General features: G+C 39.7%; 1 protein-coding gene across 1 annotated transcript in view; it reads left to right on the top strand.

The window, feature by feature from the left end:
• The window catches only part of LARGE1 (LARGE xylosyl- and glucuronyltransferase 1), a 447,356-nt gene that overhangs the window by 341,542 nt on the left and 90,876 nt on the right, over positions 1-14,938 (top strand). Inside the window, exon 9 of the mRNA XM_070756235.1 lies at positions 7,344-7,469. Coding sequence (XP_070612336.1) covers positions 7,344-7,469 — 126 coding nt within the window. The remainder of the gene's footprint in view (positions 1-7,343; positions 7,470-14,938) is intronic.

Consider the following 14,938-nt stretch of genomic DNA (forward strand, 5'->3'; position numbering starts at 1 on the left):
AAAAACAGCCCAGAAATCCAATGAGGCCAGTGCACATGCATAGGGAGTGGGAGCATGGGAGCATTTTGCGCATGCAAGGGGCAGCACACATGCACACGGGGAGAGCATTACATTATGGGTGTGGGCACACGTCCACACGCTATCTTGTATGTGCGCAGCCTTTTGGCACCCAAGCAAAAAATGGTTCGTCATCACTGTGCTATTTCCTCTGTGTTGTTGAAGCATGATTTATTTATTTATTTATTTATTTATTCATTCATTCATTCATTCATTCATTTATGAGATTTGTATGCCACCCTTCTCCGTAGACTGATGCACAGATTAGGAAAGTCTTTGGCTCAATCCGGCTTTTTTCTTTCCAAAGTTTATTATCTATTATTATCTATTATCTATTATTATCTATTCACCTTCAGGACCTCCCTCTTTTAGAAATGGAAAGCTGCAGACTTTGAAGAAACTTTAAAAAAAAAATTCCTACATTATTTTTGCCATTGTCCATTTGACAAAGTCAGTTCTTTACGATTTCATCTGACTCCTGCTTTAACAATCACCTTTTGTCTTTTTCATTTTCTACCATATCATCTGAGTGCCTCGCAGACATTAAGGATATTATCCTCAAAGCATACCTGAGAGTCAGAGAAAACTAATTCCTCCCAGACAGGATACAGATGTGACGCAATTAATGTTCTGATACAAAATCAGTCAAAGCTGCCCAGTTCAGCTGCCATTCCAAAAATCGTTTCCTTTTGCACAGTCTATGGCAGTGATGGCAAACCTTTTCAGCACATCATGGGCATACGTGCAGTAGTTGGCGCTGTGTTTTGAAAAAGCTGAACTTCTGGGTTCTAGCAAGCATGCACGCCCAATGATCAGCTGTGCATGCGCACTGGCCGTTTTTAGCATTGCCATGCGTGCGAAGGACAGCTTATCACCCGAAACACAAACAAGCAAGGCTGCACATGGCAGGTGACATGGCTTCATGTGCCACTTTGGGCACATGCATCATAAGTTTACCATCATGGGTTTATGGAAAGCCACTGTGGCTACACTACAGTTCATATGTATCAATTTAATTTGATTTTCAGTTTGCATTTTTTAAATTTTAGAATGGAACTCCTGTGCTGAGTTGGAGAAATGAAGTGGATTTGAATTTCATTTCTGTAACCAAGAGCAAGTGTTCTCCTCCCATTCCGTGCATGGAGCAAATAAAAAATCTTTGCCCAAGTGATGTTTTATGATGTTTATGGAACATTGAGTGGTCATTAAACAACTGATTATAAATTGAGGACTGGAAAGATTATGCTACCTGTGATTATGCTTCAACTTCCAAAACAAATTTATTTTTCCCTTTCCCTTTTTTGAATAGATTATGTCCAAATGGATGATATCTTCCAAAGTATCAGAAGTCAAAATATCGTAATTAAAATTAAATATGTGACATTATGGTTATTAGATTGTTTAGTTGGTGGTGTTGATGTTCCCCAAGAAAACACTTACAAAAAGACCATATCATGTGTCATAAGAGCTATTTTTCCATATAATATTTCTTAGCATTGATAGTTTACTTCTTTTTAAAAATTGTATAGCCCTCCATCATAAAACACAACTCTCCTCAGCACCCACCTCTTTATTTCAGTGCTTGTATCCTACCTCATTCCACAGACAGTTCACATAAATTTAGAGCTCTAAAGTAACTTAGAGATGAATGCCATTAGGGGGGACTTGAGTAAGAGATTACACAGAGTACAGAGACTGAAGTAAGTGGGGTAATAATCCTGCCTTTATTTTGTTTAGTATTAGAGGAGGAAGCTAGAAACTTCTGTATATAACAATAAGGGAGCATTTCTGGAATCACTATAGTGTCTGTTTCTTCACTTATCTCAAAGGTCTAAAACAGAAGAACATTACATTAAAATTTCAAGTTAAAATAAAAACGACATTAAAAAGACATCAACATTTAGCCTGGCTCATCATGTGTTTTGAAGATAAATGGTCTTTTTGGTTTCCCTAAAAGTTACAGAGAGAGGCTATCCAGACTTTGGGATTGAGCAAGCTTTTCCAAAGAGCTGAAATAGCCAAGGAGAAATCCTATTTTTTGTTCCCACCTGTTTAATATTTTGAAATAAAAAAGTATTTGAAGCAATCCTTCTTTACAAGATTGCACAGTAGACAGATGGCTTGAAGATGTTCCAAAAGTATCCTGGACCGAAAGCTCTTTAGGTCAAAATAGCAGAACTATCTACAAACATAGGTATCTAATACAATGCTTAGAGTATTGACAAAATAAGAGCTCACACCCATCAGCAGTTTGAAGTTTCAAAGTAAAAAATGAATAAAAGAGAATCAAAGATTGTGGAACTGCAATTCTTCCCAAAGCCAAATAACAAATAACAATGAGCCAGATGATTTTTGAATAGACTGTAATTTCATCTTAATAATAAAAATAGATTGAGCTACTTTTATCCCATTCAGTGCCCAGTTTCCAACACCAGTTAAGAACATACATTATATCTTCTGCTTGATCTAGTGTGAAACTATGCAGGTGGGTATAGCGTCTATATATTGGTGAAACCTTGTTCTGAACTGATCAGTGACCTCTGGAACTATCAAATAAGAATAATTGGAACCTTTGCAAAACAATTCAAACACTCAAAGATAATCTATGAAGATATCATGGTGGATGACTTTCATAACTGCCCACTCAAAAACCATCCACAATATTTTCAGTTTCAATCATGGAACCAGATCAAAAATTTGACTTAAAAGTTACAAGATAACCTGCTTTATACAGAGTCTCAGAAAATGATATTTCATCATAATTTCAAATCTTTCCTAAACAGAGAAGGCTAGAGACTGGACAATAGTTGTCCAATATTGAAAGATAAGAAAATGACTTACTCTATTTTTTTTCTCTTTCTAGGGGAAAAAACCATAAGTAATGATATATGTAGGCACTGTTTCATTACTTTTGCAACAAAATCAATGGGTTAGGATCAATCATGCTTTCCTACCTAGTGGTCTACATATAGTGCTAAATGATAGGTTGGTGGGAAAGTAGACAGACAAAAAGATAGTGCTTTTCCAATATCGTAGATATTGAGATACTTGTTAAAAAACAAAAATTTCAAGTGAGGTAGTCTGGGTTTAAATATGAGAGTGATATATAGAATTCAATTTTACTGTCTGGTGAGAAAAGTATAATCTTATAATCAATACCCATTCTGAGCTGAAGGCAGAAGTGATTGAAGCATTTTGGATTAACTATTAGCCTTGACAATATATAATCACACACTGCATTTCAGGATGATACAGATCTATGTATCTGTAGATGTTTTATCGGACCATATTTTGTTTTTTTTATATGCCCACCACTTCCATGTCTTTTTAGCTTATTTTGTTATCATTTTTATTCAATGTGTGCCTTTCCTGCAATGTCCCCTGAATTTGTCTTCCTATTTATCACTACCACCACATAGAAACATAGAAGTCTGACGGCAGAAAAAGACCTCATGGTCCATCTAGTCTGCCCTTATACTATTTTCTGTATTTTATCTTAGGATGGATATATGTTTATCCCAGGCATGTTTAAATTCAGTTACTGTGGATTTATCTACCACGTCTGCTGGTCTACTACTCTTTCAGTAAAATAATATTTTCTCATGTTGCTTTTGATCTTTCCCCCAACTAACTTCAGATTGTGTCCCCTTGTTCTTGTGTTCACTTTCCTATTAAAAACACTTCCCTCCTGAACCTTATTTAACCCTTTAATATATTTAAATGTTTAGATCATGTCCCCCCTTTTCCTTCTGTCCTCCAGACTATACAGATTGAGTTCATTAAGTCTTTCCTGATACGTTTTATACTTAAGACCTTCCACCATTCTTGTAGCCCGTCTTTGGACCCGTTCAATTTTGGCAATATCTTTTTGTAGGTGAGGTCTCCAGAACTGAACACAGTACTCCAAATGTGGTCTCACCAGCGCTCTATATAAGGGGATCACAATCTCCCTCTTCCTGCTTGTTATACCTCTAGCTATGCAGCCAAGCATCCTACTTGCTTTCCCTACCGCCTGACTGCACTGTTCACCCATTTTGAGACTATCAGAAATCATTACCCCTAAATCCTTTTCTTTTGAAGTATTTGCTAACACAGAACTGCCAATACAATACTCAGATTGAGGATTCCTTTTCCCCAAGTGCATTATTTTACATTTGGAAACATTAAACTGCAGTTTCCATTGCTTTGGCCATTTATCTAGTAAAGCTAAATCATTTACCATATTACAGACCCCTCCAGGAATATCAACCCTATTGCACACTTTAGAGTCATCGGCAAATAGGCAAACTTTCCCTACCAAACCTTCCCCTATGTCACTCACAAACATATTAAAAAGAATAGGACCCAGAACAGACCCTTGTGGCACACCGCTTGTAACCTGACTCTGCTCAGAATACTCGCCATTAACAATAACTCTCTGATGTCTATGCTTCAGCCAGCTGCAAATCCATTGAACTATCCAGGGATTAAGTCCAATCTTCACTAATTTATCTATCAGCTCTTTATGTGGAACCGTATCAAAGGCTTTGCTGAAGTCCAGGTAGGCAATATCCACGGCACCACCTTCATCCAACACCTTTGTGACATAGTCAAAGAAATCAATGAGATTAATCTGACATGATTTGCCTTCAGTAAAGCCATGCTGATTTGGGTCCAATAAGTTATTGTTTTTTAGGTGCTGATTTATCCTCTTTTTGAGTAGAGTCTCCATCATTTTAACTACAACTGATGTCAAGCTAACTGGCCTGTAGTTACCAGCTTCTTCTCTACTGCCCTTCTTGTGAATAGGCACAACACTGGCCATTCTCCAATCCTCAGGAACTTCTCCTGTTAACAAGGATTGGTTACTATCAACAATAACAACAAAAAGTGATAAATATCTGTAATATCTATTATTTCTTTCAAATTTATTATTTTTCTTCTCACTCTGAACAGAAGAGATACCACTGATGGTATATTAGATCAGTGTTTCCCAACCTTGGCAACTTGAAGATATCTGGACTTCAACTCCCAGAATTCCCCAGCAAGCATTCGCTGGCTGGGGAATTCTGGGAGTTGAAGTCCAAATATCTTCAAGTTGCCAAGGTTGGGAAACACTGTATTAGATTACTGTTGGACCTTATGCATAAGGGTGAAATCCAGTTCTGTGGGTGTGACTTGGGTGTGGTGTGGCTTGGTGGGTGTGGCAGAGGAAGGATACCTCAAAATCTCAATTTCCACCCCACTCTAGAAGAAGAACATAGCAAAATCGATATTCCAATTCCATTCCAAAGGAATGATACAGCAAAATCCCCATTCCCTCCCCACTCCTAGGAAAGGATATTGCAAAGAATATTCTTTTAAAGCTAACTCAAAATGTTGGTGATCATTGTTAAAGTACCCCTGAAGCCAAAATCACCAAACTCAAATTATCATATTTAAGGACACATTATGCAAAGAGCTAGCTCTCTTGAGAAGTCTATAATTCTGGAAAAGGTGTGAGAAAGTTGGTTATATACAGGAATGCAGAGAAAGGTGAAGAAAGGTGAACCCAATCCAGGAAAACAGTGAACTGTGTTTTCCAAAAGAAAATTCAAGATTGCCCTACTTTGACTGTGTTTGGTGTGAGAGGAGGGAAAGGGAAGCTCTTATCAGTTTTTCTGCAGTTATGGCCTACATTAACAAAGTTCTAGTATTTGTGATGTCTGTTTTCCAATCTGATCTACTTTAAATGACTGACAGATGGATTCACAGTGTGACAGGTATACCATTGGAAGGAAATCATGCTGGAGAATATCTATCTGGTTGTTATGAGTCTGCAGTAATTTGATTGCATATAACTCTTCAAACAATGTAGAAAATCAATATCTAAAAAAATAATATACCTACCATGAATTAATAATCAGAAAGGCCATTATCTATACTCTTCTGTTAAAAGAAGTACAGTGGTACCTCTACTTAAGAACTTGATTTGTTCCTTGACCAGGTTCTTCAATAGAAAAGTTTGTAAGTAGAAGCAATTTTTCCCATAAGAATCAATGTAAAAGCAAATAATGCGTCCAAACCCATTAGGAAAGGATAAAAGCTCGAAATTTGGGTGGGAGGAGGAAGAGGAGGAGGAGGAGGACAGTCACTGCCCAGAGCAAAGGGAGCGTTTCTTTTCTCTGGACGCTGGCAGAGGTTTATTCTTCTCCAAGCGCCCAGAGAAAGGAAAATTCTTTGTTCACTCTGGACTGCCAAAGCCTCCTTACGCGCCACTGAAAGGCTCCTCTAGCAGCCCAGAAAAGCCCGAGATGGCTGAAGTTAAAAGGGGAATGGCAGGAAACTGCCCGTGCCTTCATGCCACTCTCAAATTTCCTGGGAAATGTTTCCAGGTTTGGGTTCTTAAGTAGAAAATACTTCGTAAGAAGAGGCAACCCAGTTCTTATCTAGAAAAGTTCTTAAGTAGAGGCGTTCTTAAGTAGAGGTACCACTGTATATTATAAAAATATTTTTAAAAGGAAGAGTTTCGGGTTGGTGTTTTTTCTTTTTTCTGGAACACTGCAACATTGGATGTTGTCACTAGGGAAATATATCAAGGATTAGGATATATCCTTTTAGCTCCAAATTAAAACACCTTTAAAAGGCAATTTTGAATATCCTGAAGCTCTTGTTTTTAAGTTGTTAATTCAGTTAAGTCCAGGTACATTTTTAATTTATTATGGTTTGTTGATTGGTCTTTCTTAGTTTGAAGTCTGATGCTTTTCCCTTCAAGTGTTGCTACAAAATGTTTTATCTTTGATGATGAAGATACAGTATTCAAATTTGATAGTGACATAATGTATGTGGGCAGATTTTAACAACGGCAACAAGAAAAGAAGTAGGCTGCTTTGCTTTATAGACTATAAATTATAGTTAGTCTTTCTTGAAAACCCAACAGCTGTCAAATGTGAATCAGCAGCAAAGTTTCAGGTTACATCCACAAATACAGAGTCTGATTGACAATCTTTCTTTCAAAGCTAAAACCCCAAACTTTGACTTTTAGTTCTTATTTATTATTTTACTTTATTTATTCTATTTATTTGCTGCCCATCTCATAGCAAACCCCTGGGCATCTTCCAGCATTAAAACATTAAAATCCTAATGCGAAAAAATATCTTTAAAAGAATAAAACTAGAAATCCCAATCAAGATAAGATGTATGTACGTATGTATATATGTATGTGCAGTATTTTACCCACATTCTTACTATAATTGTATAGTTTGCAATTTAAAATTGCTTTTCTGCAAGCTGAAAAATGTTGTTTCTCTGCTTGCTTATCTTTCTAGGATATTTTCAATGCAGTCATCAAACAGAATCCCTTTCTTGTCTATCAGCTTCCCTGTTTCTGGAATGTCCAATTGTCAGACCACACCCGCTCTGAACAATGCTACCGGGATGTTTCTGACCTTAAGGTAAGTTTCAATTAATTGACTGAATAGTAATAGCCAGCTCTGCATTTGAGTAGAGAAAACAAAACGATGCAATATATCTGATTGGTTTTACTTTTGCATATACTTATTCACAAGTGCTTTCTGCCAAATTTCCTCAATATTAAAATGAAAACATACTACAGTGGAACCCCGACATAAGAGCTGCTCTACTTAAGAGCAACTCGAGATAAGAGCTGGGAGGGGAGAGATATTTTTGTTCTACTTACAAGCCCAAATTCGAGATACAAGCGCCAAGGAGCTGTCTCCTGAAGCCAAACGCTAACTTCCGCGTTCGGCTTCAGGAGACAGCTGCGAAGCGGCGCGTGTGTTTTAAAAGGTTGCAGCCGGCCTGGGGGGCTCGGGGGGGGTGCTTGCAGCTTTCTTTCTTGCTCTTTTTCTTTCTCTCTTTTACCTTCCCTTCCTCTATTTCTTCTTTTCTTTCTCCTTCCCACCTTCTTCCCTCCCTCCCTCCCTTCACTCATTCCTCTCTTACTCTCCCCTTTCATAAGTTTCCTTGCTTCCTTCCTCTGTTCCTGTCCCTTCCCTCTTTCCTTCCTTCCTTCCCACCCTCCGTCCATTCATTCACCCATTCCTCTCTTGATCGCTTAAAGCCGGTCCCTGGTGCAAAAAGGGTTGGGGACCTCTGTCCTACAGGATTGGGTGGCAGAGAAGTTGAACATACGTAAATTTAAAAGTTTAAGAAAGTTTACAAGTTAAGTGAAAGAAACTTCATTATTCATTTATATGTACATGTACATTTCTTCATTAAAAACATGTCTTTCTGCATAATTTAGACTAACTTTGTGAGTTTTTTGAGGGCTGGAACCAATTAAAATTATTTACATTAATTCCTATGGGGAAAAGTCGTTCAAGATAAGAGCTGCTCGACTTAAGAGCCCAGGTCCGGAACGAATTAAACTCGTATCTCGAGGTACCACTGTATTCTGATTAATACTTTTCTCCGAGTTGCACAATTTGGCATGCAAATTTCCCTACCCTAAGCAATTTTAATTCAACTTCTTTTAATATATGCATTTTGAATGCAACCATCTTTAAGGCATGCATTTTAATACAAGAATTGCCTTACAAAATATATTACTTTAGCATGATACGAACAAACATGGACGTAAGCGCTTGTATTTGTGTAAGATGGGATTATAAAAGTATGGATAATGCATTTTAGAATGACATATAAGTGAGTAAGATGTAATTAACCAGACTTTCTTCCTTCTCTTTCATATATTTATGGCATAAAACCTAGAGATCCTTCCAGCTTCAGAAAAGAAAAATACTTATTAAACCTATTTGAAATTGGAAGCACCTGCAGGGTCCAATGCTCTCATCAAAATGAGAACCGCAACATGATTGCCATTGAAATGGAAAACTCTGCTCATTTTTAGATATGTGCACAAATACGACACAAATACAAGAGAGCTGACTTTGCATTCCAATAGCATGATGTTGCTTTAGTTATTTACCATTATCTCTCTATCAAAGCAATCAGTTCAGCAATCTTCAGTTTCATTTGTGAATAAAGTGGAACCAAAAGAGAATATCACCTCTTTGTCACCTTTATATCTCCTATACCTTTCTTCTGTTCCTATATCTCTTCTTCTTTCGTTGATATGTTTTATTCCTATATCTTTTCTTCTACTCTTTCTTAGATATATTTTACTATGAGTATATCCTCTATAACCTTCATTAAGTATTTTACCATGTGTATACCCACTAAAACGCTCATTGTGTATTGAACAAAATCAATCAATCAATCAATAAAATAATAAAGTTTATAGATCAGGGTTTTTATTCCAGTTAACACATAGTTGTTTTCATGTGTACTCAGAAGGAATAACACGGTTCAGTGAAAATTGTTTCCAGGTAAGCAAGCAATTCAACGAAGGTGTAGAGGTTTACTCTTCTTATGCCTTGAACATGGACAATTAAATGTAATTGTTGTCATCTTGTTACCACCTTGGGTGTTAGCTAAGGGCTGAGAGCATTTCTTCCTTTGGAGAATGGTTAAATACTGTAGAGCAGTGATGGCGAACCTATGGAACGGGTGTCACACATGGCATGCGGAGGCATATATGCTGGCACGTGAGCCATTGCCCTAGCTCAGCTCCAACACGCATATGTATACCAGCCAGCTGATTTTTGTCTCACACAGAGGCTCTGGGATGGCATTTTTGGCCTCCAAAGAACCTCAGGGGGAATGGGGGGAGAGCGTTTTTACCTTCCCCTGGCTACAGGGAAGCCTTTGGAGCCTGGGAAAGGCAAAACATGAGCCTACTGGGACCACCAAAAGTTGGAAAACAGGCCATTTCTGGCCTCCAGAGGGCCCCTTGTTTTCGCCCCTCCCCGGGCACTGAATTATGAGTATGGGCATTTGTGCATGTATGATAGTGCACGCCCACACACTTTCAGCACCCAAGGAAAAAAAGGTTTGCCATCATTGCTGTAGAGTAAATGAAGCATATTTCATAGAAATAATCATATTCCAGGTAGCCATCAACTTACAACTGTAATGGAGTCCAGAATTTCCATTGTGACTCATGACGGTTGTACATCAAGATACCCGTGTTTCTGACTCTATTTTACAACATGAAGTGAATGCCACAGTCGTAAAGAGAATGCTATGAACATTAAGTTAATGCTGCAATTCCTGAGCAAGTCAATGTATTCCTATGAGCCAGAAACTGGCTGAAAAGGTTGCCAAGCATTCAAAATGTCATATGACTTCAGGGAGCACTGCCATTGGAACTCCAAAATCAAGTTGTAGCTACCTTTTGGGGGATGGACATCATAACTTTGAATGGTCCCTATTCATTTACCAGGAACTATCTGTATTTTTGTTAGATGATGAACTACTTCTCAAACATTGGCATTATTGTTGCTCCAGTCATAAATATATTGCATGCAGTAGGATTTTCTAAACACTGAAAATGTTTTCCACTTAAAAACCAAAGATAATTTTTGGATTTTTTACTAAATAAAATACCCCTATGCTTAGACATCTACTGATATAATTTTAGGCCCTAAGGGGCCTTGGAGATCTTCTAGTCCAAAGAAAATTGACTGTCCAAACCTTTCTTGAAGACTTCTAGCAATAGAATACTCTCAACTTCAGGATATAAGTTCTTTCATTGATTAATTGTTCACAATGTCAGAAAATTTCTTCTTAGTTCTAGGTTGCATTTCTCTTTAAAAATCTTCCATCCACTGCTTCTTCTCCTACCCTCAGGTACATTGGAAAATAGGTTGATCACCTCTTCTCTGTAACAGATTCGGTAATTTTTGAAGACAGTTATTATTATTCTCTTCCATAAGCTAAACATATCCAGGTCCCTAAACCATTCCTCATACGGTTTAGTCTTCAGACCTCTTATCATCTTTGTTGATCTTCTCTGCACTCTTTATAGGGTCTTAGCACCTTTTTTTGTAACATGATGACCCAAACTGGACACGCTATTCCAGCTGAGGTCTCATGAATGCAATGTAGAGGTATACTATCATTTTTCATTATTTTGATGCTATCCCATTATTGGTGCAGCTAAGACTGCTTTGGCTTTTTTTTGCCAGCTGTAGCACACTTCTGGCTCATACATTAGGGCAGTGATGGCGATCTTATGGCATGACTGCCACAGGTGGCACACGGAGCCATATCTGCTGGCACGCAAGCTGTTGCCCTAGCTCATCTCCAACATGCATGTCTATGCCAGCCAGCTGATTTTTGTGGGAGGGCGTTTTTGGCTTCCAGAGAGGAAAAAGGTTTACCATCACTGCATTAGGGTATCAAAATACGTGCTATAGGTATTATTTTTGAGCCAGGTGTCACTTATTCTATAGATGTACATTTGATACCACACACATTATTATAGGATTATGATCCCCAACTTTTGTGGCTTACCAGCCCAGCGGAGGGGGGGGGAGAGAGAGAAGGGAACGGTCTTGTGAGTGGTGGGCTGGTGCATGCAGCCCGTGTGCAAGTGGCAGGCCGTTGTACATGCAAATAGCTCGACTTACACAAGCAGCGGGCTGACACACATATGCACAAGTGCCTGCCAGCCTGCCATCAGGCTAATTCAGGGGTAGGCAAAGTTGGCTCTTCTATGACATGGACTTCAACTCCCAGAATTCCTGAGCTAGCATGATTGGCTCAGGAATTCTGGGAGTTGAAGTGCACAAGTCATAGAAGAGCCAACTTTGCCTACCCCTGGGCTACTTGATCTGCATGAATAGGCCATGGCCAAGAGATTGGGAATCCCTGGTATAGAACACTGCTATGCACAGACAAAACAGTGGGATCTGGCTAGGAATATAAACACATTTTGCTGTTAACTCTCACATTCTGCTCCTAGTAGACTTCCCAGTGGAACAATCACTACAATCAAGATAACTCTAAATAAATATAATCTCCAAAAAACCTAAAATACTTGGGGCAAGGAAGATGTTGGGAGATGCACTTATTTTATCACATTTACAAGCTGCAGGTGTTTTGGTTTTGGTTTTTTTTTTAATGTAAACCAACATGGATTTTTCTTCAGTGATGGTTTTGGACTCCCCAAGTTATTTTTGCAGGGTGAAAGGCTTGAATAAAAGACTTGTACCTACCAACAAAAATAGTCCCTGTTAAGTCATAAATTAAGTACAACGCCCAAAAGCTGCCTGAGAGCCAGATCCTAATACAAATTGACTAAAGCAATAGAAGAGAGGGGGATTTTACAAATATGCATATTCCTGGTGTTTGCTATATAAAGTAAGAAGAACCAAAGTAATTTCATTCTCTTTATATACTTTTGATGGGGGAAGTGTAAAAGAGAAATAGATCAAGCTTTTCCATGTTTGTATTATAAGCTAATAGGATAACTGTGCAAAGTGCTTTACATCTCCAACCTAGTGTCAGTGCAGAGAATGATAAAACAAAATAAATCCCTGTTCTATAATTATGCCTAGCAACACCGGGTGCCTCACGGAAGTCATGTTCAGGTCTATTTTTGAAACAGAGCTGCAGCTTAAAGTTGGGGCTTCATGAGCGAGGCCCTGTGGATCATATTAAGCTGAACCGATCAGTTTCATCCAAGAATAATTCCACTTGTGGATCTGCCCTACTTGCTTTGAGAAATATATATCTATTAGTTTAATAGGCAGAGTCGCTGGTGTATACGTGTGGTCCATGAGAGGGGGAGATGTGGTTGACATATTTAGCACAAGCTTGATTTTTAAAACAAAAATGTGAAAATTAAGCAGTTTCAATGACATTTAAAATAAATGGCCCGATATAATATATTTGGCACATTCAGTATTTCATACTGATTCCAGCTGGAGTGAAGAATAATGTAGAAGAAACCTCCAGGGGATAGAAGAGAAAGAGATGAATGGTACATATTGGCATTAGAGGATTAGGAAGGATTGTGTGGGAAGAAAGAATCATAGAAGATTTTAAACTCCAAGCTAAGCTGGACAAGATCTTAGCATTCCTTAAATCGAACAAAACCAAATTACAGTATTTCTATCGAGCAAAAAAAAAAAAGGCACCAATTTAATTTTATCTGATCCCAAGATCACATTTACCAAAGTATTCTATTTCAAAGTTAACTATCATCATAACTGGCTGTTGTTCATTTGTATATGTAGCTCTGTTACTTCGCTGGTAATTTTGAGCAATGAAGGCCTATGGCAGTGGTCCCTAAACTTTTTACACGGGGGGCCAGTTCATTGTCCCTCGAACTGGTGTAGGGCCAGACTATTAAAAAAAACTATGAACAAATCCCGGTGCACACTGCACATACCTTATTTTAAAGTAAAAAAACAAAATGGGAACATACTATTTAGAGGGGTGGGGTTCTGAAGTTCATATATGTTTATGTTTTGTTTTTAATTTTCTTTTGTTAACATCTGATTGGCTGTACAAGGTTTTCTTGGTTTATAGGAAAATGTATAAAGAAAGAAGGAAGCACTTTGGCATAATGATTAATAAGTTAGAAATATAATTGGTGTACTTTTTGAAGGAACATTAAGGAGGGAATTTAATTAAAAGAAAAGTATGTACCTGTGCTCCTGTCACTCACCCGTGGGCCGGATAAATGGCCTCAGCGGGCCACATGCGGCCCACGGGCCGTACTTTGGGGACCGCTGGCCTATGGTGTGAGACAAAGGTGAGCAACTTGAGGCCCCAGAATAAGCTCTCCTGGAGAGAGGGGAGACTTAACATCCTAGCCATCACTGAGCACAATTTCCAAACTTCACAGTTTCTTGTTATTTAGTTGTAAAAAAAGACATACAGTGATCCCCCGGGTATTGCGCTCCCGATGATTGCGAAACGGCTATATGGTGATTTTTGAACCCGGAAGTAAAAACACCATCTGCGCATGCGCGCCCTTTTTTTCTATGGGCACGCATGCGTAGATGGCGCCGGGCAGATCAGCTGCTGGGTGGCTTCCCTGGGTCTTCCCCCGTTCGCCGCTCGCCCGCCCTTCGCCCGGACACCCGCCCTTCACCCGCCGTTCGCTGCTCGCCCGCCCTTCACCCGGCCACCCACTGTTCGCCCACCGTTCGCCCGGCTCGCCCGCCGCTCGCCCGCCCTTCGCCCGGCCACCCGCCCTTCGCTCACTGCTCGCCCAGCCACCCGGGTTCGTTTGGCTTCGGGACATGCCAGCGGCGACGTTTTAAAACAGCCGCGCGGTTTACCAACTGAGTCCCGAAGTCAAAGGCGAACTTCGGGACTCAGTTGGTAAACCGTGCGGCTGTTTTAAAACGTCGCCGCCGGCATGTCCCGAAGCCAAACGAACCCGGGTGGCCGGGCGAGCAGCGAACCCGCCCTTCGCCCGGCCACCCGCCCTTCGCTCGCTGCTCGCCCGGCCACCCGGGTTCGTTTGGCTTCGGGACATGCCGGCGGCGACGTTTTAAAACAGCCGCGCGGTTTACCAACTGAGTCCCGAAGTCAAAGGCGAACGTGGGCGTGGGCGGCGGGGAAACCCCAATCTTCGGCTCCTCGCTGCTGGGAAGTAAAAACACCACCTGCGCATGCGCAGATGATGTTTTTACTTCCGCAGCGCTACTTCGCGAAAACCCGCTCATTGCGGGGGGTCCTGGAACGGAACCCTCGCAATGATCGGGGGATCACTGTAAATCCTATCCTATGTGCTCTAAAATAAGATAGAATAGCAAGCATAACTCCAAAATCCCTACCCAAACAAGAAAAGAAAAAGAGAGGAAAATAAACTGTCCTCGTGCATTACAGAGCCTCTTCCAGTTCAATTTTTGTTTCACACTGTGCAAAATGTGGTTGTTGTTCAGTCATTTAGTGGTGTCCGGCTCTTCATGACCCCATGGATCATAGCTCCCATCTTCCACTGCCCAAATTCATGTTCGTTTAGTCATTAACACTCTTAGTTTTTGAGGCTCAAAAGGCTTGGGTGTTGTTCTTGAGTTCAAATCTGCGGCCTGAATAT

Source organism: Erythrolamprus reginae, chromosome 6 (assembly GCF_031021105.1).
Source record: "Erythrolamprus reginae isolate rEryReg1 chromosome 6, rEryReg1.hap1, whole genome shotgun sequence".
NCBI classification, from domain to species: Eukaryota; Metazoa; Chordata; class Lepidosauria; order Squamata; family Dipsadidae; genus Erythrolamprus; species Erythrolamprus reginae.